The sequence below is a fragment of the Petromyzon marinus genome, chromosome 10 (assembly GCF_048934315.1).
Source record: "Petromyzon marinus isolate PM22_M1 ecotype Great Lakes invasive population chromosome 10, UKy_Petmar_22M1.pri1.0, whole genome shotgun sequence".
Classification (NCBI taxonomy): Eukaryota; Metazoa; Chordata; class Hyperoartia; order Petromyzontiformes; family Petromyzontidae; genus Petromyzon; species Petromyzon marinus.
In genome coordinates, this window is record NC_133676.1 from 8,786,914 (window position 1) to 8,809,330 (window position 22,417).

A 22,417-nucleotide genomic window follows, 5' to 3' on the forward strand; every position below is an offset into this window, starting at 1 on the left:
TGTTCAAAAGATTTAGATATTTTAATTCCTGCAGTCACGAACGATTTAAGTCAAGATTTAGGCTATGTCATTTAGACCTGAATACAGTACTGTTAAACCGACAGGACTGAATGCCCACATCACCTTCACTTAAAACATACGTTTATTGTCGAGTGCTAGACATTTTCCCTTTTTAGTTTCATATACGTGTCACATTGAATTTCTCATTTAAAAAAATGACAGCAGGGTCTAAAAAGACATTCAAATAAAACTGGTTTTGAAATTGCCTCCCATACATTATACTACCCCTCCCGCAACGTTCAGGAATGTAGAGCAACTGAAGTATCTCAGTCTCTAATTAAAACGATAATTGGGCCAAGAAATGCATCACTGACACCAAACGCTTTATTCATTGACCTTACAAAAACATTCACATAATGCAATGTGCCGGAACTTCTTTTAATATTTTGTACATTATTTTATTTAGTAACACTTTGTGATTATTTTTTTTGTAAGTTATTCAACAGCTACTAATACGTACGTGTTCGTGTCAATTTAAAATTATTAGGATTTTTTAACAATTCTTATCAGACCCCTTATCCTGTCTGGCCTCTCTCTGCTATGAAGGGGCGGGCCATTGTCCAAAGGGTCGTCAATTATATTTTTTTCATTTTAAGGTAGTTCTTGACGAATGTGTATGTGTTTTAGTCACACTTAACCGGAAGCGACACATGCTAATGCGGCGTTAATGTCACTACGTTGCGCTGCAGATAACGGAGTGGAAATCGACTTTATCAGAACAGCCGTGGCAGTGATCCTATTTGTCGCGAGCTCTTTAAACAGTACTGGACAAAATAATCAGTATCGTCGATGCGCATACAATCAAAAAGTGAAGCGGACAATATCTCCTTCATATATCTCTTACACCACATCATGCTATATTGGAAAAAAAAGCATTTTGCTGGCTCCATACATGCCTGGATTCATGGGTGGCCTTGACAGAGTTCGTGCGTGCCGACGTCACACCACCCCCACCCACCCTCCACCTCGGCCGTGGATCCCGCTGTCACACTTTCATATTCAGTACCATACAGGACCGTACTATAAAACAAGTTTTGCTGGCTGGTTGGGGGGAGGGACGGACAGTCACGTCCAAAGAACGTCTGAGTGATAAAAACATATTTTACACTTTGCGTTAACCATAAGAGCTTCTGGGAGTGCATAATTTCAGCAACATTGGTTTATTACAAACAAAATCGACCGGTTTGGATATGTCTCACCAGATGGGTTGCTTGAACCAATGCTGGTAAATTTCCAGAAATTATAAATACGGGTCCTAATTCAACGCTAAATGATACGATAAATAACACAAAATACAAGTTATGAAATCCTGTCTTGTGGTTTATGGGACGTGTTAAATACTTTATATTTTATGTGGAAGGATAGCTATATGAAGGAGATATGTCTACTTGTTTATTTTGCTGTTACAAAAGGGTTCCATTCATTAGCACCGTGGCACTAGGGGAAGGATGAAAACGTCAAATGGGTTCATTTTCATTCTCGTGGTATTTAACCTCACAATTCCCTTACTAATTAACACAAGTAAAAATATCCTTTGGTGAGATTATTTTATCACGTACTGGCACATAATAAAAATACAATACGGTATAACGCGCCTGAATGCAATGCCGTAAAAGAGTGGTGCGGGGTCAACTTACATCAATTAAAATCGATTCATATGCCCTTGATACATGCACGAATCGTATTTTATGATTTAAGCAACCCACACAAGATAAGACACAGGAGGCAGTTCAAGTGAGGTTAACAATACGAATGACAGTACAGAAGAGGCGAATGATGAATACGAGGCCGCACAAATGAAACAATTGTAGGAGAGCTTTTGGGTGAACGTTAAGTGCCGATTATGAAAATGAACAAACATGATGGTCCAACGGCGCGTATTAATGGAATTTAAGTCAATGGGGAAGCAATCTTAAGTAGAGTAACGTCTTAAAAATGTTGACAGGAATGCAAGCACGTGCTTATCAGATTTATTACTGGTGGAACTTTACTCCTAGATTGATCCTTTAATCCAGTGGTTCTTAACCTTTACTGCAGCCTTGCACCTCTTTGGTTCTCTCACACGTTAAAACTTGTATAATACATGTTTAATGAAACGAAAGTAGCTGTACATACGTGCCCATGCCGAATTTGTTTTGATGATTTACCTTCTAAAGAAATCTGGCATGTCTGGCACCCCCTGAAAGGGCAACTCATACCCCTAGAAGGTGTGTGCATCCCAGGTTAAGAACCACTGCTTTAAGTGAATGATGCCACCAGCTATCTGTGCAAGAACAGATGACCACTATTGTACTCGTTTTGAGCTCCGACCCACAAAAAAAGTACTTTAGCACTACAGAACTGCATATGAATGAACATTCAGTTACCACAAAGCGTTTCCCAATTTAGATGCAAATAATTCATCATTTAACATGAATCCGTGCCGTTCATGACAAGGTGGACACTTATTTAACCCTGGAGATTTGAGTTAGTAATCGTTTCTTTTTAGTTGCTGGAATGTCTCAATTTTGTCGCATGACAACATACAAAAAGCGAATCATTGATGATCATGATACTTTTACACTGTAATCTAAAAGTAGGAATACAACAGGGGGTTGAAGGCTACAAATATATTTTTTACTTCACATTGCCAAGGAACCAAAGCAACATAGCAGACATAATTTGTATGATAACAAGTCTCCAATGCAATAGATGAACCATTGAACCGAAACGTATTTTTTTAATAACCCAAGCAACCCCTCTGATGTGAATATAACAAAACAATCAGTGTCGTTGTGGAGAATTAGTAACAATATAAAAAATATCTCTACAACTAAAATACTGTCCTGCATGATGCTTTATCATTATACTTTATGTAAACCATTTTTTTCATTTGCACATTTTACACAATACACAAGACCCTACATTGATTAGTGTTCTATGCTTACTGTGAATAGTTGTGTTTAAGGAGACAGCTTACACTTTGAACAGAAAACATTGTTTGAAAGTGGGCAACTCATCAATTGTAACCACACCTCAATACTACACACATCGGAATCCACACAGCACACACTAAAGAGCCAAGCTCTGCCATTTTAATTTCTTTGCAGTAAATCTTTATTTCAACTTGAATTGACTGAAGAGACTGTAGACTAGGGCATTGTTGGTAGTAGACTATTATAAAAAGCCACGCAATTCACCCCACATGCACTTCACATCACTCAACTCAATACTCCTACCTTAACTGAGGTTTTTAAGCACCCTACAGAAATGTAATGGTCATGTAACAGTACTTAATATTGTCGCATTTTATTTATTAAATGATATAGGAATGGCACTCATGAAAATTATAAATTGTCCATTCTAATAGGTTGTTAAATAACTTCTTGTGTAAAATGCTATGCCATACAATAACCGATCTGCATAAACCAAAGTTAAGGTTATATGGAGTATAAAGTGCTCAGCACCCAGGGGTCATTCATACACTGCATAAGTAAAAAAAGAGATGGTGGCATCATCTTTACAGACTAAAAGCATTGGATTATGTACATGTATAACAATTTCAATTTTTTTTAACAATTACACAATCCCTAATCACACTCCCACACAAGGGCAACTTCACTGAACTTTTCAAGTATTTTTTAAAAATAATTTTAATTCTGCACTTCAACTCACTTAACCAATGCCAGTGGTAGTCATATTAGATTCTTTTTTAAAATTTAAATGTTCATTACAGAGATAAGTAAACTACATTTTTTGCACCAAAAAAAATCAGTCATGCATGTGCAACATTATTCAACGACCTCTAACTTTATATTTCACATCGCTCAACAAACACTCACGAACTTGCACGGCCCATCAACTTTCCAACAAAGACCTTCATCGTTCTAAAATTTATACATGTATGTACACAAGAACTTATCCTCTCAGTAAAGCTTCAAGTCTTCCCCAGATCAGTTTCAAAAATGGATGACAGGTAGCGAAAGACGAATGGCAGCTTTGTAAGTTTTTTTCACACCGTGAAGTAAACCTTAACTCAGGCGCCAAAGCACTTGAGCATCTCCCTTTTCTCTATAACAGTTCAGGAGACGGTGAGGCATTATGGCTGAACTTCGGGTTTCGACGACTCCCAGCCCTAAAAAGTGTGTGGCCTGGACACCAGGCTAAACAATGCCCAAAAACACATTGTAGGGTCAGTGTCCACCTCCGCAGCATCACCGCTCCTCTAAGAAGTCAACGGAGATGTTATTTCTCATGCCCACAGCCTCTGAATCCATCAAGCTTCGGGTCTCCGTAGAGCACAGACCCTCCCCCCCGACCCCGTTGCTGTGGGCAGTGTGTGCCACCAAGCTGACTAGTTGGAGTTGCTGTTGGATGATGCGGTAGCAGAGGCAGAGGAGTTGGGCGTATGTGTATTGGTGTTCGCAGGAGACTTGCGGATGTGAGGCATGAGGTACAAATCGCTGGCCAGCTGCTGTACGTGGATGCGGTCCTCCTTGCGGTAGGCCAGGCAGCGACGAATGAATGCCTAAGACCACACCAACTTGTGACTTTTTTTCCTCAAACAAATCACATTGTGTGCAACATTGATAGAAAACCAAGCACAGTCCACACACAAGGATCTGTATGCCTTTAAATTGAGCTGTCTCAATTTCATTCCCTCAAAGCTGTCTCCATGAGACTGCCATCAGTCTCGTTATTTATTAACTACATTCACATGCCTTGATAGGCTTCTGCATGGTTTTAAATGAAGGTCATTGAGTGATTCAGCTCATAATTGAAACTCAAAGCATTTATTGCCTCCTTACACTGCAGCCATATGCCATCATGGCCATGTTTAAAAACCCCGAGCTAGATATAGACATACCTTGGCCTCATTTGAGGCGACGGGCTTGACGGGAAACTGCACCTCTGTAGCTCTCAGGATGGTTTTCTCCTGAAGGATGTCTTGTTGAGACTGGTTGTGCCCAAAAGGCTGCACAAAAATGATGCAAAATTGTGGAATTAAAACTTAAAAATAAACAAATCATAAAAATATATTTGAAGAAAAAATAAACAATGCGAGGTTAAGCACCTTTCGCCCATAAAGGCACTGGTAGAAGATGACGCCAACAGACCACACATCCACCTTATTTGAGATCTTTGGTGGCTCCTTCCCAACTACAAAACATTCTGGAGGCAAGTACCTAGAAAAATAGTACAAAAACACTGAAATGTTGCACAGTAATGCACAACATTTGCAACTCTCAACAAGACCAGCTTTAAGTCAAGATTCAAGACCAGCTGATTAATATTTACAAGTACATTTATAAACACATGGTACTATGAATATATTACACCATTTTACATGTGCACTAAATTAATATATGTATTTAAAATATGTATAAGTACAATGCTTCAAGGTACTTAAAGGAATAAAACATGTTCATCAATCTTATGTGAAGCGTCAATCCCCAGCTGGATGAAGGCCTTCTCATAATTTACACCGACACATACTCGTGTGGGTTGGTTAAAGGTGAGCCCAGGACTGGTTCACACATCACTCGCCAATGATGGTAGCCGTAGTCAGGAATTAAAGTTAGCTCACTGGGTTCATAGCGCAGTGCAATAGCCACTGCACCACTGCCCCAAATACAAATAAAATGTTATTTTCCTTCGATAAGGCATTCAAGACCATAACTTCCTTTGTAAAGTACAAATATTTTTTTAAGATAAATATATATTACATTGATTTATTTTGTTTATTAAAAATATATATTTTACCAGTAGGTTCCTGCCCCCTGAGATGTCAGATCCATGCCATCCACAGCATTGTAGTTTTCATCGTCCATGATCTTGGATAGCCCAAAGTCGGTGATCTTTATTTCACCACAAGATTTTCCATCCACCAGCAGGATGTTGCCTGATTTCAAAAGGTATGTGGGTTGTGGGGCGAGTGGCGGTAAGTGGTTCATGTTGGGTCAAAGTTGAGAATTACATGTTACCAGCAATTGTTCTAAGCTCTTTCAAGGCCAGCACAGTAAATGTTTATTGCATGTAAACTATGAACCCTAATGAGAGATGTTAAATGCAAACTTGATTGTATATTAAATGAAAACTGGAGTGTAGTGTTTTTAGGATTCATTCTGTTTTCAAGGCAGACAGTGGGTACTGAAAATATAACTGCCCACTTACACCTTATTATGACTGTAATATAAAATAGTGGCCAGTGCAGTCATAAAATTTGACCATAATTGGGATATTGATTAATTTGTCTAGACAACTGGGATGGGTGAATGGGATCCTGCAACAATACCTGGCTTGAGGTCGTAGTGTATGATGGGTGGCTTGATCTCGTTCAGGTACTTGAGAGCACTCACGATCTGCATAATGATTGAGCGTGCCTCTTTCTCCGACATCAGCTTGTGCTGCTTCAAGTAGAAGTCCAGGTCATTCCCATGGATGTATTCCAGCACTGTACAAAACCTAGAGGTGGTGATGATAAGACATAAAATGTATTAAAATAAAATGTAAAAATTCCACACAAACACTCACTTGCTTTCATATTAGTTCAATAAAAAGTCCAAAATACCAGAATGTTTACTCACGAATCGGTGTCGAGAGAGAAGTAATCGTAGAGCTTTACTATTCGTGGATGATCCAGTTCCTTGTGTATTCTGTACTCTCGACACGCGTGCCTGCAAAATGAGGATTAGTAAAAAGTAGAGAGAATATGACGTGCACTAATATTGCAGACAGTTTTTCAGAACGTGCTATGCGGCTGATAGACCCTCAAAATTCAACTCTCTAGCATATGGAAAGTATGTGAAAATCACACGTCCAAGTTTAAGTCTGTGAGCCATGTGATAGCTTCGGGAGTTGCACGACTAATACTGCTCAGTCCGCCAGAGAGTGGGCGTAAGATGCAGTTATTCACGATATGGTCCATTGTCTGTTTCGGGTGGCAGCAGTCACACTGTGGGTTGTTAGGAATTCTCCACTTGTGGAGGTGTGTGCAGCGACCAGTAGCTGTTCTGAAGCGGTTGATGGAGCACCATATTTTCTCGGCACATCAAAACCGTGCGGAGCAATGGTGGGGTCGTCGATGAGGATTTATTTGGAACCTCCGCAGAACTCCAAGGTGATCGCCAGCAGTCTTCAGTTGACCCGCATCATCCAATTGTCTCGCGTGATTCCAGATTGGTTTCCAGGATTTAAGATGGGTTCATGGAGGGTCGAGCAGGTATTGGTGTAACGGTAGATATACACTTCCTTGGATTTTTCCTAGTTGGTTTGACGTCGCGGCATCCCGGTAGAGGTTTGCTGGCGTAATGTTTGCTGGAACCAGTAGCCACTCAGTCGGAGTGCATTTCAGTGTGCTCGTTATCGGTCGAAGGATGCTGTTGATCTGGACGTCCAATTTATTTGTGTGGACACTTGATGCCCAGACTTGCACGCAATACTCGGCAGTTCCCCACGTTGTACCGGCAAGTTTGCGCACCAGAGCCCCTCTGCTTTAAGTTTTTTCGCTCACCTTTTCGATGTGCTTTTTAATGTGAGGCTTCTGTCCAATGTTATGCCCAAATACTTGGGATATGGCTCGTTTTGATGGGGTTACCACAGAAAGTCACTTCCAACTGGGCCTTTATGTCTCAGTTATTGAGATGGTGGATTGAGTCGTTTTGGATGGACTTGGTCATAGTCTCTACCTTTGGAAGTAGTCTTCTAACACTTCACTTCAGGTTTGTTCCCCGAGTAGCCATTGCTATGTCGTCAGCATAGACATTTTACAGGTCGCTGGTGAAAATGTTAAACAGGATCGGAGCCAGTACTGATCCCTGAGGTAAGCCACTGTTGACATTTTTTGCATGGCTTGTGTTACCGGAAAGGTGTGACACTTGATGATGTGTGCTGCCTTGAGTAGGAGGCCCATCTCTACGGACGGTGTCATAGGCAGAGGAGAGGTCTATCATGGCAACAGGTTTTTCTCTTTCGCTGGAATCCAGCTTTGATGTAGCTGGTGAGGGGAAGGACCTGCTCACAGCAGCTTCTGGGCAGGTCGAAAAGCCGGATTAAGTGCCTCATCGCACGACTAAAACCATCATTTCTGCCTTTTTGGAAATCGTGTATATTTGTAAATCCTGTCCAAAAAATTGTTCTTTTCAGGGCCAAAACATCAGCCAAAGAAGAGTGGGACCAGCATTACAAGTGTATAAACTAAACGTGGAAGGCCTCTCACGTGCAAAGTGTGAGGAACTCGGCAAGTGATTACATCAAGAACACATCGACGTTGTTGCACTCTAGGAAACCCACGACGAAGATAACCGACTCACTGGCATTGCTGCTGCATTGGCATTGTTGCTGCATTGGCATTGTTGCTGCATTGGCACTCGTGCACCACCCATGCTCCTGGTGCTGTTTATACAACTTGGGCTATGCCCATTCCCAAACCTTTATAAACAGTTTGCCTTTAGAGGCCGACTCCTTTGCCTGATGACGACCGTTTGTGTTGCAATAGAAACGTCGTGATTGGTTTTATTTTATTTCTATGTGACTTTACCGAAAGAACCAAAGAGTATAAAATCGATGGATATAACATAATTTCTGCCATCATCTGAAATATGGCCTCACCACTTACATCAAGTAAAGCCTTCCAGACTGAGGTGACAGAAGAAGTCATCACCAATGAAACATCGGCCATTACCATAAGAATAGGCCAGGTGTCAATGACGAACGTGTACAAACATTTCAACTATAGCACCTTCAGAGAAGGGTCAACAGTGACAGTATGTATTTTTCCTTGTTAATGTTCAGTTACTGGGATCCGATGGATTTAGATCACTTGTTGCAGCTTTAGTTTCCTCCAAAGGGTAATTGAAGGATACACGACGGGAAACGCAGATGGCTTAAGACAATGTAGATTCGTATTTTTAACTATCCAATTTGTTTTGCCTGTATGCAATCACTGTATATAAATGTAAATACACCCCAGACAGAGGGAGCAGTATCACATAAAATGCTCCACTCACTTGTGGTAGTTCTCCTTTTTCTCATCTCTCCAGTTTTTGTTAAGCTGGTGGATCTTCACAGCCACATACCTCTGTTCTTGCAAGTCAAAAGCCTGGCAATTAAAAACAAATAATATTGGCTCTTTCCATTTTAACACATTTAACTGTTGCAAAAATCCATTAGAATTAAAGGTACTTACTTTGTACACTTCACTGAACCCTCCCCTCCCCAATAGATGAAGCAGGAGGTATCTGTCATTCAACGTTGGGTGATCTTTAAACCTGAAAAAACAAATGTAAAAAGTAGGGCAGTTAAAAATATGGTCCGTGCCATCAGCGGATCTAACAGGTTTACAGTCATCCAATTAACACCAAAGAAAATATGTCAATGCTGTGTATAATCATTTGATCACATGACCCATCCACGTAACACTTAGGCTTTGTGATATCAAATAAAATATTTTTTCTTAAACCTCAAGTTTTGAAATGAAAAGTGTACAATTTTATGAGCATATACACATGTTCCTCTAGACTAAAATTTTAAGGGAACTCTTGATTGCACGTGTGCTGTTGTAAGTAGACCTTTGCTTTAACCAAACAAGTACTGTTCCTGTTGCTTAGAGACAGGAAACCTGCATTGAGATGTTTACAACTTTGCATTGGTTGTGCGATCGGAAGATGCATCACTGAATGACAAAGGAATCGCCAATAATACTTTTTTAATCTCAAGCCTGGAGGTTGTTTTCAGATAAATAAAACAAACAGCTATCTTCTTCAGCAATGGTGACAACAATAAAATCACCCACTTAGGTTGTATTAAAACTTTGCAATGTATGAAGATTTTATCATAAGTTAAATGTGTTAGGTATTCAAACCCTTTCGATAACCGTGTAAAATTATCATACAATGCCAATATCATTTATATAAATAGCAGTTTTGAACGTAGCTTTACAGAATACATGTAACAGGCAAATGTGATAACGGTAAAATGGTTGCAGTTGTGCAATCAAGGCACTGGCCATGGTGACCTCTTGACCTACACCACTTTCAGAGCCCAACCATCATAAAAAAGTGTAAATTGTGCATGTGCAATGGCAGCCACAAAGCCAAAATCTCATTTATCTTAAATCGTTAAAGGGGATCAAGTAATTCAATTTTATAAAAAAAATATATATGTCGTCATTGAAGCACTTACAAAAGCAAAGCATTTCCCCACAAAAAAAGCCTTCCAATAAATTGCCAGTAGGTAGTCTTTTTTTAATATACCTAACATTTTAGAGGTTATGACAAGTGTTGCACCACGATGTGAATAATATAGGGCTGTACGCAATTGCCTTTTCATTTGGCGAAAATGCACTGGGTGCAGTGAAAAGCACTGCCAGAAAAGTGTGCAATTAATATTAAGAGGTGGGAATGGATTCCAAAACCATTACTTAAATATTTGTGATGGTATGTCAATAAACAAGATATTGTGGTTACATGGGTAACAATCTGACAATTGTAATTATCCAAAAACATTACATATGCGGCAATTTAGTTTATAATAGACAGATCTTGAACAGTATTGAGCAGAGTCATTACGTCACTACCCATGATTGCCAAGTCATTCAAGTATTTAGTACAATCTAAATGTAACACCAATAAGAAAACCACATCACACAGCCAGCTAATTTAAATTTCAATGTTAACTATTTAACATCCATTCTTTAATCTTTCAATCAAGCTACCTTTACATTACCGCTTTGCTTAGAATGCTTTACACAAATGCACGTTACAGATTCCAAACATAACAGCTTAATCTGGGGCACTTCAATATGGTTTGGAATAACCACACATGCGGATATACATTTTTATATTCTCTCAAACGACAACCAACAGCCCAGGGACACAATTTTGCACATTTTCCTTCCAACATTGCCAAATAGTAGTCAATTGGACTTTCTTTGCTTGTAAAATTGAGGCTTTACCCTGTTTCCAGCTTTAAGTGTAAAACGGATGTTTACTTCTAAATGCAATACACATTTTGATGGTTAATATGCGTTGAAAAATGTCGACAATCAGACATGTGCGGTGATCTAGTTTGTCAAAGGAACAAACCTGGGCCATTTTATTAGAACTTCAAATATATCAATGAAACAGATACTTTTTGTCAACTAAAACTACTGCCAAGTCAAGATCTTATGGTCGTGGCCAAATTGAGACTGACCACATATGCAACATTCTGCACAAATCATTTCTTGAAGCTCTCAAATGCCCAGTCAAAATACATTTATACCCGATATAATACAGAGATGGAGTGGTGCAGCAGTCGTGGTTGGCGCACTTCACTATGAATCCGGCAACCTGAGTTTTATGCCTGGTCACGTTTAATATCATTGGCAAGTGATGGTTCTTGGGCCCCCATTTCACAAACTCGCACTGACTAGCATGTAAATGTATGGCCTAAGAACCTCCATGACCGAAAAGCATGGGGGAGACCTTCATCCAGCAGTGGATGGATACTTAATTTTAAAACACAAATATTAAATTACAAAGAACGGTGAATTCTCAATTTGCTTTTGAAAAAACACAATACTTAAAAAAATACATGACCTTTCATGTATACACCCCCTGGTGGGAAAATGTTAGGAGTAGCTATTACTCTCATTTTTTTACCTGCACGAATGAAACGACTTGCCTGCTTTTTTTGGTGATTTATGAGAGCCCATGTTTGAAAATGTAGCCACTTGAGTTTACATCACATTTGAACACTTAAAGCTTTAAATCTAGAACATAATTTCAATTTCAGGTTGCTAGGGGGGCAAAAACACTTGTTGCACACAGTCACTGTGAGAATTTCTAAAATAAACAAAAATCACAGTTGCTGAGCACAGGCCCAAAATGGCACGTGACAAGCAACAAATAACACTATTGAAGGTATAACAAAGTGAATGCATGTCTTGAATTGAGCAGTTACATGAACTTGAGAATAGAGACAATGGGACTGGTATTCAAAATTTAGCAGTGTGAGGAATGAAGCAGACAGAAGTGTTTGTCCTGAAATATGGTGGTTGAAAACAGTATGGGTTAGACAGTCATTCTGGTAGATTAAGCATCGGTTGAAAAATCAATAAATCTATGGCAATAGTAACCATGGTAGTAGAAACAAAGACTGTTAAGTAGGCAACTGACCAACGGTGAGCGAGTAACCATCAAACTGCGTTACTTTTAATTCTAGTATAGTAAGGGAGGAACTTGCTTCACCACCAGTTAATGACAACACAACTCCAAATTTGGAATAATGGCTAAGCGAGAAACTCACTGCGAGTTGTCCTCATTGTGAATCCGCTTGAGCTCACGGATGTGCAGGTTCCTCGTACGTTCCAGCCTTTCTAGCTCTGCCTGGATCTCGGCCTCCTCCTACGGTATACAGCGACACACACACAGCGCAAGGGCCAGCTCAACCACTCAACACAACTGGGCTGTGTGTGTGTAAACAGTGATGTGCTCACGCACTCAAAAGCTCCACCATCTGCATTGCACACGCACTCGAGATTGCTACAAGCAAGAGTGGGATATGGGTTGCGCAAGGCTGTTTCTTTTCTTCCAGAAATGTTTATGAAATGTGGATTTCAAATAGAAATCAAACCTTTTTAAGATGTCCTAATCTGAGCTTTAAAATTTCTTCTTGCTCATGGTACTCAGCTACCGTTAACCTGAAAAAACAACAAATGTCACATGTGATGTATGGTATATTGCATAAGTAGATAATTGTTTGCACATGCATTTAAATCATAAGGGATATAAATATGATCAAGCAGCATTGCATGTCAAGTGTCGGGGTGATTATAACATCCCAAGAGGAAAAAAAAAAACATCAAATATGCAGCCCTCGAGGATTCGTTACAACCCATGTATGAAAACTTGGTTTCGCAAAAACAATACTTCAAAGACTGCTTGTCAACGTTAAAGGCTTGATGTTACTTTATGAGCTTGTCAGGGAAAAAAACATTAATGCATCATTAAAATATTTTAGAATGTTACAACAATACACATTACTTATATCCACAATCAGAAAAAATATCTTATAGCATCACCAAATATTGAATAACTTTCCATGTCAAATAAAGCCACCTTATAAAACTTATACTACTTCACAGATTAAACAACAAAAACAAAAAAGGCAGCTTTATGAATAACGACGATGGACTGCACACTACACAAGCAACAAAAAATCCACGTGCCGTGCACAACTATGCACGCAGCGTCATGCCAAGTGTAGTTTTTATAAATGGTGCTCACACTTGAACAGGTGTGTCCATGCCGACAGTTACACAGGGGCAGGTTTGTACTCACAGCTGTGCTACTACAACACGCTAACACCAACTGCTCCCACCGGCTGCCTTGTGACTGCGGTGTTAACATTGGCCCATCTAACAATGAAGGAGTTTGTATTTGGAATGGTGGGACTGCGAATGGTCAGCCGAGCTCCACATACAGTTTCGCTTGCTGCCATGGAACCATATATGGTATGTAGTGAACACACACACAAACGTTGCATGCAAAGTGGCGATTTAAGACTCCTTCGAAAAGGAAGCTGCTGGTCCTCACGTCGGTGGTACACTTGGCTTTACGAAGTTGTCGTCGGCACCATTGACTGCCTTGTTCTTGCGCTGCTTCTGTTCCGCAGCAGAAGCTGGGCTGGTCATGTGGGCAGCCATCGGCGGTTTTCGCTTGGCCAGCAACTTCCGCTGCCGTTCAATGTCTTCCCGCTGCTGGTTCACCCACTCTTGTTGCCTGTTTAATGACAATCGTGGCATTCTACAAATGTGTTTTTTTTTACTGACACCATCAATGTGTTGATTATGAAAATCTGGAAAGATGCTCCAGACATTTTAATGGCATGCTTGCAAACATGCATACATCAACCAAGGAAAAAAAAGAATGAAAGTGGTGGAAACCTTTGCCCCAAAGTAAGAAGGTACAGTCTGAAAATAACCATTGCTTTACAACACACTCTCTGCTTTCCTTCACAACACAAACCAGTTGTGTCAGCAATGAGTAAAAAATGACGTGAGGGAGTAACTCACTTGATGAGGTTCTGGAAGGCCGAGCCGTCTGTCCACTGCTCGGTGAAGGTGGCCCCATGTCGGACGGTGACAAAGTGGCCAAGCCTCAGTCGGTCCTGCATGCTTTTCTCCCTGCATGCTTGCTTCTCCTGCTCAGACTGCACCCAATAACAGGGTTAAATGAAAGCTTGCACAGGCATCCATCAGCTAGCAACTGGTGACAAAAAAAAGACCGTGCGTTTGTTACCGTGGTCTAACCATACATCCTACATTCCTGTACTTACTTTTTCAACCAGCAGTTTCTTGCTCATAGTCACACATTTGTTGAGTCTCTCCTTGAACTTTTCAAGCAGCTTCTGTTGCTCTTCGATCTGCCGCCTCAAGTCACAGTTTGCCTAACAGAGAATGCATTGCAGAAACGATCAAACGACAGAGTCATCTAAAAAATAATTTAGAATGGTGCCATTGTTTTGATCATCCTTACATATATTTTAAAAAATGTTAATAAGCTTCTGATAAAAAAAAAAAAATCATACCCTGAGCAGGTCATCGATTCTCCCCTCCTTTTTTTCCAAATCTGAGCTCTGGTTATTTTCCAACATCTTTATCTTCTCCAAGGTGATTTCAGTCTATGGTACAAACAATGTTAAATGCGTGTTAACCAACATTATCGCACAAAACAAGACACAATGCAGTCACGCAAGTGTTACTTAAATGTAGACGAACTGTGCACACTGTGCGTGCAGACCTGGTTGTTTTTGTGTACCATCGTGACCGGAGAGTGCCCATGCTTTACAGGGGAATGCTCTGTGCCCAAAGCGCCAGCTGAAGGTGGACTGCCTTGGGTCATCTGACAAAACAGAGTCGAGTCGTGATTATTTATTAGTGTCTTGAGCTGAGAATGCTACATCTCTTTACAAACAGGGCCTTGTCTGAATTGCAACAGTTGTTCAAAAGGTTTTGGCAGGACAGTTATGGGAATTGGGCCAATCTTTGCGGGTGGTCACAGGACTGCCCATTCTAATAAGTTAAAACCTTAAAAGTTACGTAAATTGGTCACATGGATATCCTGCTTGTGGAGTTATGCACTTGTTTACAACACACGTGCAACTATTTACGAAAGTAGGCAATAAATGCAGGTGGTTTTCATGTGTACCAAATAGAATGTAAAGCTTTCCATTTTAACAAATATTTTATATGGGAAATGTAAATGCCATACTAGGTATGAGTTGTTACAAAACCATCTGTGAAAGTGCCATCTCAATGATTTGTTCATGAATATCTGAAATGAAACACTTTGCAAAAAAGATAATTATGTCATGATTCCGTCTACCAGAAAATGAATGTAATTTGAAGCAAAAGAATGCATATGGCTTCCAGCATGCAAGGCAACATTCTTGTCCAGGGTGTTGTCTCTACAAACGAAATTAAACAGGGAAGTCACGGTGATACTCACAAATGATGGCTGTGAGATGGAAAGCTGGGAGGGTGTCCTAGGTAAAGGAATCGCACCCCATGTTGGGCTGATGCCGGGCACTATTCCGGCAGCAAACTGTGAAATGCAACACGCAACATCAATTTAAGCTAAGTTGCAAATGGTTAACCCTGTCGAGAATGGGTAAACTAGAACCAACACAGGCAACTTTAAAAGTTAGGTCTTTAGACTCTTACCTCAAAATAGTCACTAATTTTGGGTCCTTTAGAGCAGCCTTTAACTGGGAACAAAGTAGGCAAGACAGAATTAGTGAAATGCCTTTAAACATGTCTCAACTAAGCTACATAAAATAATAATCACGGTACTATAGTTTGTATGTTTAATTGCAACACGCAGACAATACAATCATTCCAATTACTTTGGCTGGGATCAACCTGGCCATCTGCTTTACGTTTCCGCACTCTGATATCTGTTGCCTTCTTTTCAGGAGTTTGCTAAGGAAGGGATGGGAAAAAAATCCACAAAGTAGGCAGCATTAGCTTTAAGATCAATATCACAAATAATGCTCAAAGCTGAACGCGACCTTTAAAATGTCAGACTATTTGGCATACTTAACACTTATAAAAATAACTTGGAATTTACCATCAATGTCTATTTTTAGCTGCGACAGGATAAGCACTGTTGAAAATAATGTACACTATAAACTGTTTAACCACTACTCGTTTCATACTTTAACATGTACCAGTGTGGTACAACTCAACACTGATCAAAATGTATAACTTCCGGGCCACATATAAAGTGTAAAGTAAATATTTATTTGAATGAGAGACGTGCAAACACCTTACCTCAGTCTCTTTGTCACTAAGGGATCCATGACTCCCAATGCTTTGGTTGGATGCTTCACTGTTTGATGGTGGAGTCTGCAGAAATATTATCAAAGCACATTAAAAAAACACATCCTTTTGTACACAGCTTAATATACGATTTTAGGATTTAAATTACCTGTATTTTTAATTAATTTATAAATAAAAGTCATGTGCACACTTTAATGAAAATAACAATAAATCGATAAGACCAAACATGGCTTCTAAATAGCTTGAGACACTGATTTTAAAAGACAGTATCTGTATTTATATTGTATGGGTCTTTCGGTAAAGCCACGTAGATAGAAAAATAATAAAAAATATCACGACGTTTCGATCGCAACACAAGCAGTCGTCACCTGAAGACGATTGCTTGTGTTGCGATCGAAACGTCGCGATCTTATTATTTTTCTATCTACGTGGTACTGAAAAACCCACAGAATATGTATTCCTGCAGTCACGAAAGCTTTAAGTCAGTATCTGTATTGTTGAATGTTATTATTTGTTTCAGAATTACGTAATCCATTACGCGATCAAAAATTATTTAAAAATGTACCAAACGACAAGACGCTGAAACAGCCATGCAGACATCCAAGACCACATTCACTAAGGCTCCCGTTCAAAACACTCCCATTCAGCAAAAAAAATATTGCTGGGCCGTGTGTACAGATCAACAGGCAAGCCGGAATGAAAAAGCACATTTTATGGCACACACCCTTTATGATTGATGTCATTTTGAGTGGTCAATCTCCTTGTTTTTAATCTCTTGTAGATAATTAGTTCATGCTGCCACCAGCAGATGCCAATGCATAAAACCCCTCTGGAACAATTTGGCATGGAGCATGCTGTATATTGTACATCGATTTTTTTTCGTGTGTGACAAATAGCATGTCAGCAATGGTCGCAAGGCTGAGCAGAGGTAAGCAAATCTAACAGAATGTAGATGCAGCAAAATGGCGGCATCTCATCTGGGCAAGGATCAACAGAAACACCCATTTTGTACTGTATAACCAACCGCAAGGTTAATTAGCCTGCTCATCCAGCGCAACAACAATAACAATGCACATGTACAGTTGAGATTTGCTGACCAAATCAAGTACAATTATGTGCAAGCTCCTGAACAGTTATTACCTTAAACGCTCCTCCCATAAACCTGGCTTCCAGCAGCTCCTGCCGTCGGGGGTCCAGGCTATGCAGCTCTTCCATTGTGCCTGTGCAAAAAAAAACACAGACACCAGATTAATTTCAATTGCAATGGACATTACTGCCATGCACAACATTCAGTGTGATAGATGATCAAATTACAACCTCCGAGCTTGAAAGCATTGCACAGGCTTTAGAGAATTACTGACACAAAAGGCTGAAGGCATTCAGTTTCCCAACTTCATTTTATTTACATCTTTCGATTTAAAGCTTTCGTGACTGCAGGGATTCATCTGCTTGGTTCTTTTGGTAAAGTCACATAGAAGGGAAATAATAATAAAACATAATAAAATAAAATTCTTACGACGTTTCGGCCACAACACAAGTAGCCTTCCTCAGGAAGTAGCCTTCCTCAGGAAGATGTATTTACATCGCCAAACAATTGACCCGTACTTTCAACAGTGACCAACGTACACTTTAAATTGCCAAAACCATAATACTCAGTGGAACTTGCTTTCAGGTTAACGATTACTTTGTGCAGATAGCACTATTGACTGACGTGATGAACTGTGGTCAATGTTTTAAAAGCCCTCGCCCAACTTTCAAGTAATGATGTGCTAGCCAAAATAAATACCATATCTGTGTTGGCATCTGCTTGTTGCTTGCCTGACTGAAACAAACCACTGTATTCATGTAAGGGAGGCAACATGTACATGTTGCACAATCTGCTAGATTAAGCAAGTTAAACAATTAAAAGTCACGTGTTTTTAAACTCAACACCGTTATCTCTTGAAATGAAGTTTACCATTAAGCCAGTTAAAAACTAAACAGGAAAAATACAATAAAAGAAATCTGGCCACTTGTTTTATGACCTCTATTTTTCTCCCATCAATGGGTATATTAGTGGGTTCGCTGCAGAGCATAGGGCACATGGAGATTTACATTTGCCTATGACCAAATCACCTTTAATGTCATCTAGTCAAATCTTGGAAGCAAAGCAGAAATTGAGCCTGTTTGAAGCTTGGCCTGCAAGTAGGCTAAGAGTAGGGCAATGGATACTTGAATCTGTCTGTGCGACACTTTGAGTGTTTTAACACTGCATAAGCGTAAATATCGCTGGGTACTCCGGTTACGATCCACATGCCAAACACTTATTAATAGAATGGACCAAACATTCCAACGTAGGGTCCTCCAGGAATGTCTTGAGACTCAGTGAGCCTTTTCTGGGTTAAGGTAAATATTATTAATCAGCATTTGCTATGCATAGAAAATGGTGACTGAAACAATTATGTATATTCTAATGATGCTCTAAAAGGGGCTAAAAAACTTACATTTTGTATAAAACTTGTAACCATAACAATCCAAAAAAGTATTTGAAATTTGTTCCCAAAAACTACTGCCTTGAGGGTCGATAAGTGGGTTCAGACTAAAGTTCTGAATTGCTTTAACTCTCGCAAAATACACTTTAAAAGTATATGACCTCCGTTATCAATACGAAACAAGTCCACTAGCATGGTTACCATTACTTTAAATACAGTACAGTAAAGGGTGTTGGCAATGCATTTTTACCCTGCGGAACTGTACGTTTGTATTTGGTGTACCTGCTTGTCGGGTTAATTCAGGTAACAGAATAGCAGATATAATAACCTATAGCTTAAGAACATGGCATAGTTAGCTTTTCGTCAGAATGTTAGTGCCTACACCGAAGCCTCTGGACAATTAAGCTACAAGCGAATGCTGCTATGATGGTGTGAACTTTGTATGAAACAATCCATCACAAGCGGCGTGTTCATATCAACGCATACCAATTACATTCAATCATATTGCATTGTCATTTATATATTGATTCACGTGTCAATTATGAGACAGGGGGAGGTGGATTGTGGTTTTAGTAGTGCTGTAAACAGGACACTTGTGGACACCCTGCACAACCCACAATACAACACACAGAAATACATACACACTTAGGGGGAAACCATAGCAATGTACAGTTAACAAAAAAATTGGGAGTGCAGTTTTCTTTAAGCCAGTGCCCAATTGAAGGACAGCACAAGAGTGCACTTTGCACGCCAGGCTGTGAGTGGCAGCAAGGACGCATTCTCACACACGGGGAGGGGAGGAAGGGAGGGCAATCCCTGGCCATCTTGACCCGATGATGCGGATTTTTTTTCAGCGACAGAAAAATAAATTCACGGGCCCCAGCATGTAATTACATGGCCAAGCAATAAGACACACGCACACACACACTTGCTCACAACCTGCATTAATTATGTCACCGAAAGTGTTGCAAATGTGTTCTTAAAAGCACAATCAGCCCGGTTTACCCACTCTGAAATTTACACCACCACCACCAACCATCACCACCACCAACCTTGTTAAATCCATCTCCCCAAATACCAACAATAACGACTACAGTATAACGCAAACTTACCACGAGTCCCCGGGCAGCTGTGCTTGGTACTTGCTGTAGTTTCGACTTTGACCAATAATTAGGGCCAGTATTGTCATGTAATGTTGCTGTTATATCGTATTAATATTAATTGTATTTACTTGTTTATCTCTAGCCCCGAGGTGGGTAGCCCGGCGGGGGAGGCGCTGCCGGGGCGGCGCTCGCTAAGCCCGGGGGCTCGTCCAGGCGAGTCCGTGGTCTCGCCGGGCCCTCGCATCGTCTAGGCCTCGAAGAACAAACACTAAAACTGTACTCGCACTGTACTCTTATTCGCTATCTTTAACTTTTATCGTCTTTTCATTTTTCTCTTAAAACTCCGCCGCCCTCGCTGCCGTCTTTCCGTTTCTCGCCCCCTCCCCCCAGCGCCGCCGCCGCCGCCACCACCACCGCACACGCCGGGTCTTATCCCGGAACCCCCTAATTAATGTAATCTATTATTAATTACCGCGTATGCTAAAACAGACGAACACCATGTTTACCATTTGGTCTCTTTTGACAAAATTCCGTCGCTCGACTGTAGCGGAGCCGCCCGCTTGCTCCCCCCCCACCACCACCACCAACCTCCTCCTCCTCTATAATCCTTTAACAAGAATTTAACATTTACTCTTCAAACAGCAATGCGGCGGCGGCGGCGACACGCAGCGCACAGAGGGAAGAACTGTGCCTATAACGATGACAAACGACGAGTGCCGTGGTGGTGGTGGAGGGTGTCGATGACGATGTTAGTGATGTTGGTGATGATAGTTAAAGACAATAAAGTTGGGCTCTCCCTGACTGGCAGCAACTACTGCTGCTCTCTTGACCACTTTGCTTCTTCTCGGCCTGGCCAGGTCACGGCGTCTGTAGGAGGAGGAGCTGGCCAGCAGGGACTCGACGACGATGATGATGTCGATGTCGAGTTAAAAAAGACGTGGCGGCTCAGCCTTCTTAAAATTGGCGTGAATGTAGTTGTTTGGTAGTGACGCCTATCCCTGCCGGGTTGTCGTGTCGGTGGCAATGATGGTTGGTTAACTTGGGGAGATGGCTGTGCTGTAATGGTAAAGATGACGACGATGATTGTGGCGGTTGTGGTGAATGTGTTGAACTTGGTGATTGTGGAATATATGGTGGTGCTAAATGTGGTGGTGGCGGCGGCATTGATGGTGGTGGTGCTAACACTGCAGGTGATGGTCGTGGGTCATGATTCTGGTGCTGGTGGTGCTGATTGTATCAAGAGCTGCTCTAACTGGACTGGCGGTGTAGCTGATGACAGTGGTAGTAAAGAATGCGGTCGATTACTGTGCAGATGATGCCGATGGTGTTGGTAATTGTAGCAGCAGTAATTATGTGCGATAGTGACGATTCCGGTAACGGCTGCGATTCTTTTGAAGATGGCAGTGGTTATGAAGACAACAATGATTGTCATTAAGATGGTGATGATGCTGTGTATGGGTGTCAGTGAAGATGGTAACAGTGGTGGCGATTTGTTCTGAAGATGGTGGTACTGTATGTAGTTCTGATTGATGGTGGAGGTACTACGACGGTAAAGGTGGTGGCGGTGCGGGTGGTGACTGTCCTGAAGACGGTGATTACAGTACCACTGTAATTCTGATTATGATTGCGGTGGCATCAGTGACGATGGGAAAGCGGTGGTTGGGGAATGTATTGAAGACGACGGTAGTCGTTCCGATGAAGGCGGCAGCGGCGACGGTGGTAACAGCGAGGGTTATTAATGTTGGTGGTGTCGACAGTAGCAGCATCATCCACTGTATTGCAATTCCTTAAAGGTCGCATTTTGTCAACGGGGTGGGGAGGGCCCGACGTGGCACTGCCACGTCTTCCTTTAATCGCCCAGAGTTAATGTTTTGCGAGACGTCTCCCTCTCTAATTAATGCGAACGCGGCATTTATTCGGGTAACTTCAGGCCCCTGCCGACGTAGCAGCCCTCGCCACCACCACCACCACAAACCACGGTATAATTAAGTGGCGCGGGAGGGTGGGGGGCGGACATGAACGCACCAGAGATAGGGACACAGACGGAGGCGGCACCCACCATGGAATGCACAGTCGCTACCGCAGAGAACTCCCATTATACATCCTACGTAACGTCGCGTTAAAAATACGACCATTAGATGCCATTTATTATTATTAAACAATGAACGAGAGACACCGCGGCGGCGGCGGTGGTGGTGGTGGGGGGGTGTCTCTGTTACCGACCGGGCAGCTGAAGCGGGCGGTCGGGGGAGAGAAGCACTTGGCTGGCGATCTCCATGCCTCCGCCGGCTCTTCTTCTCCTTCTCCTCTCCCCCTTCCGTACTGACTCCTCCTATCTTCTCTCCACCAAACTCTCCCCCCCCCCACCCACCACCACGAGCCCAGGAGAGCTGATCGTCCTCCGAATAAGAGTCACGAATGCTGAGCTCCTTCTTCCCCTGCTGCACTCGAGGTTCGGCTTGTGTCGACTTCCCCCCCCA

At 41.3% G+C, this 22,417-nt stretch overlaps 1 protein-coding gene across 3 annotated transcripts; it reads right to left on the reverse strand.

Annotated features, from left to right (window-relative positions):
* Positions 1-124: 124 nt before the first annotated feature.
* On the reverse strand, positions 125-22,396 carry LOC116940964 (serine/threonine-protein kinase tousled-like 2). 3 transcript variants are annotated; one of them, XM_032951426.2, is made up of 21 exons: positions 22,161-22,396; positions 17,504-17,583; positions 16,355-16,429; positions 15,928-16,003; positions 15,746-15,789; positions 15,531-15,626; positions 14,823-14,924; positions 14,611-14,703; positions 14,359-14,469; positions 14,096-14,232; positions 13,617-13,802; positions 12,655-12,721; positions 12,328-12,425; positions 9,227-9,308; positions 9,048-9,139; positions 6,627-6,716; positions 6,335-6,504; positions 5,803-5,941; positions 5,114-5,225; positions 4,907-5,014; positions 125-4,567 (listed from the first exon to the last, which is right to left on the reverse strand). In XM_032951426.2, the coding sequence occupies exons 1-21, from the start codon at positions 22,213-22,215 to the stop codon at positions 4,394-4,396; spliced, it is 2,187 nt and encodes a 728-aa protein (XP_032807317.2). In that variant the 5' UTR covers positions 22,216-22,396; the 3' UTR covers positions 125-4,393. The 3 variants fall into 3 exon arrangements, with proteins under 3 accessions (XP_032807317.2, XP_032807314.2, XP_032807315.2); XM_032951423.2 differs by having other exon boundaries at positions 9,048-9,308; XM_032951424.2 differs by lacking the exon at positions 22,161-22,396 and adding an exon at positions 19,947-20,427 and having other exon boundaries at positions 9,048-9,308.
* Between the last annotated feature and the right edge of the window lie 21 nt (positions 22,397-22,417).

Coding starts and splice junctions, on each gene's coding strand:
- LOC116940964 (XM_032951423.2), bottom strand. CDS start 22,215: ATGGAGATCGCCAGCCAAGTGCTTCTCTCCCCCGACCGCCCGCTTCAG. Junction 14,233..14,358: donor AGAAACTGCTGGTTGAAAAA/GTAAGTACAGGA, acceptor TATTGGGTGCAG/TCTGAGCAGGAGAAGCAAGC. Junction 5,015..5,113: donor AGTGCCTTTATGGGCGAAAG/GTGCTTAACCTC, acceptor ATTTTTGTGCAG/CCTTTTGGGCACAACCAGTC.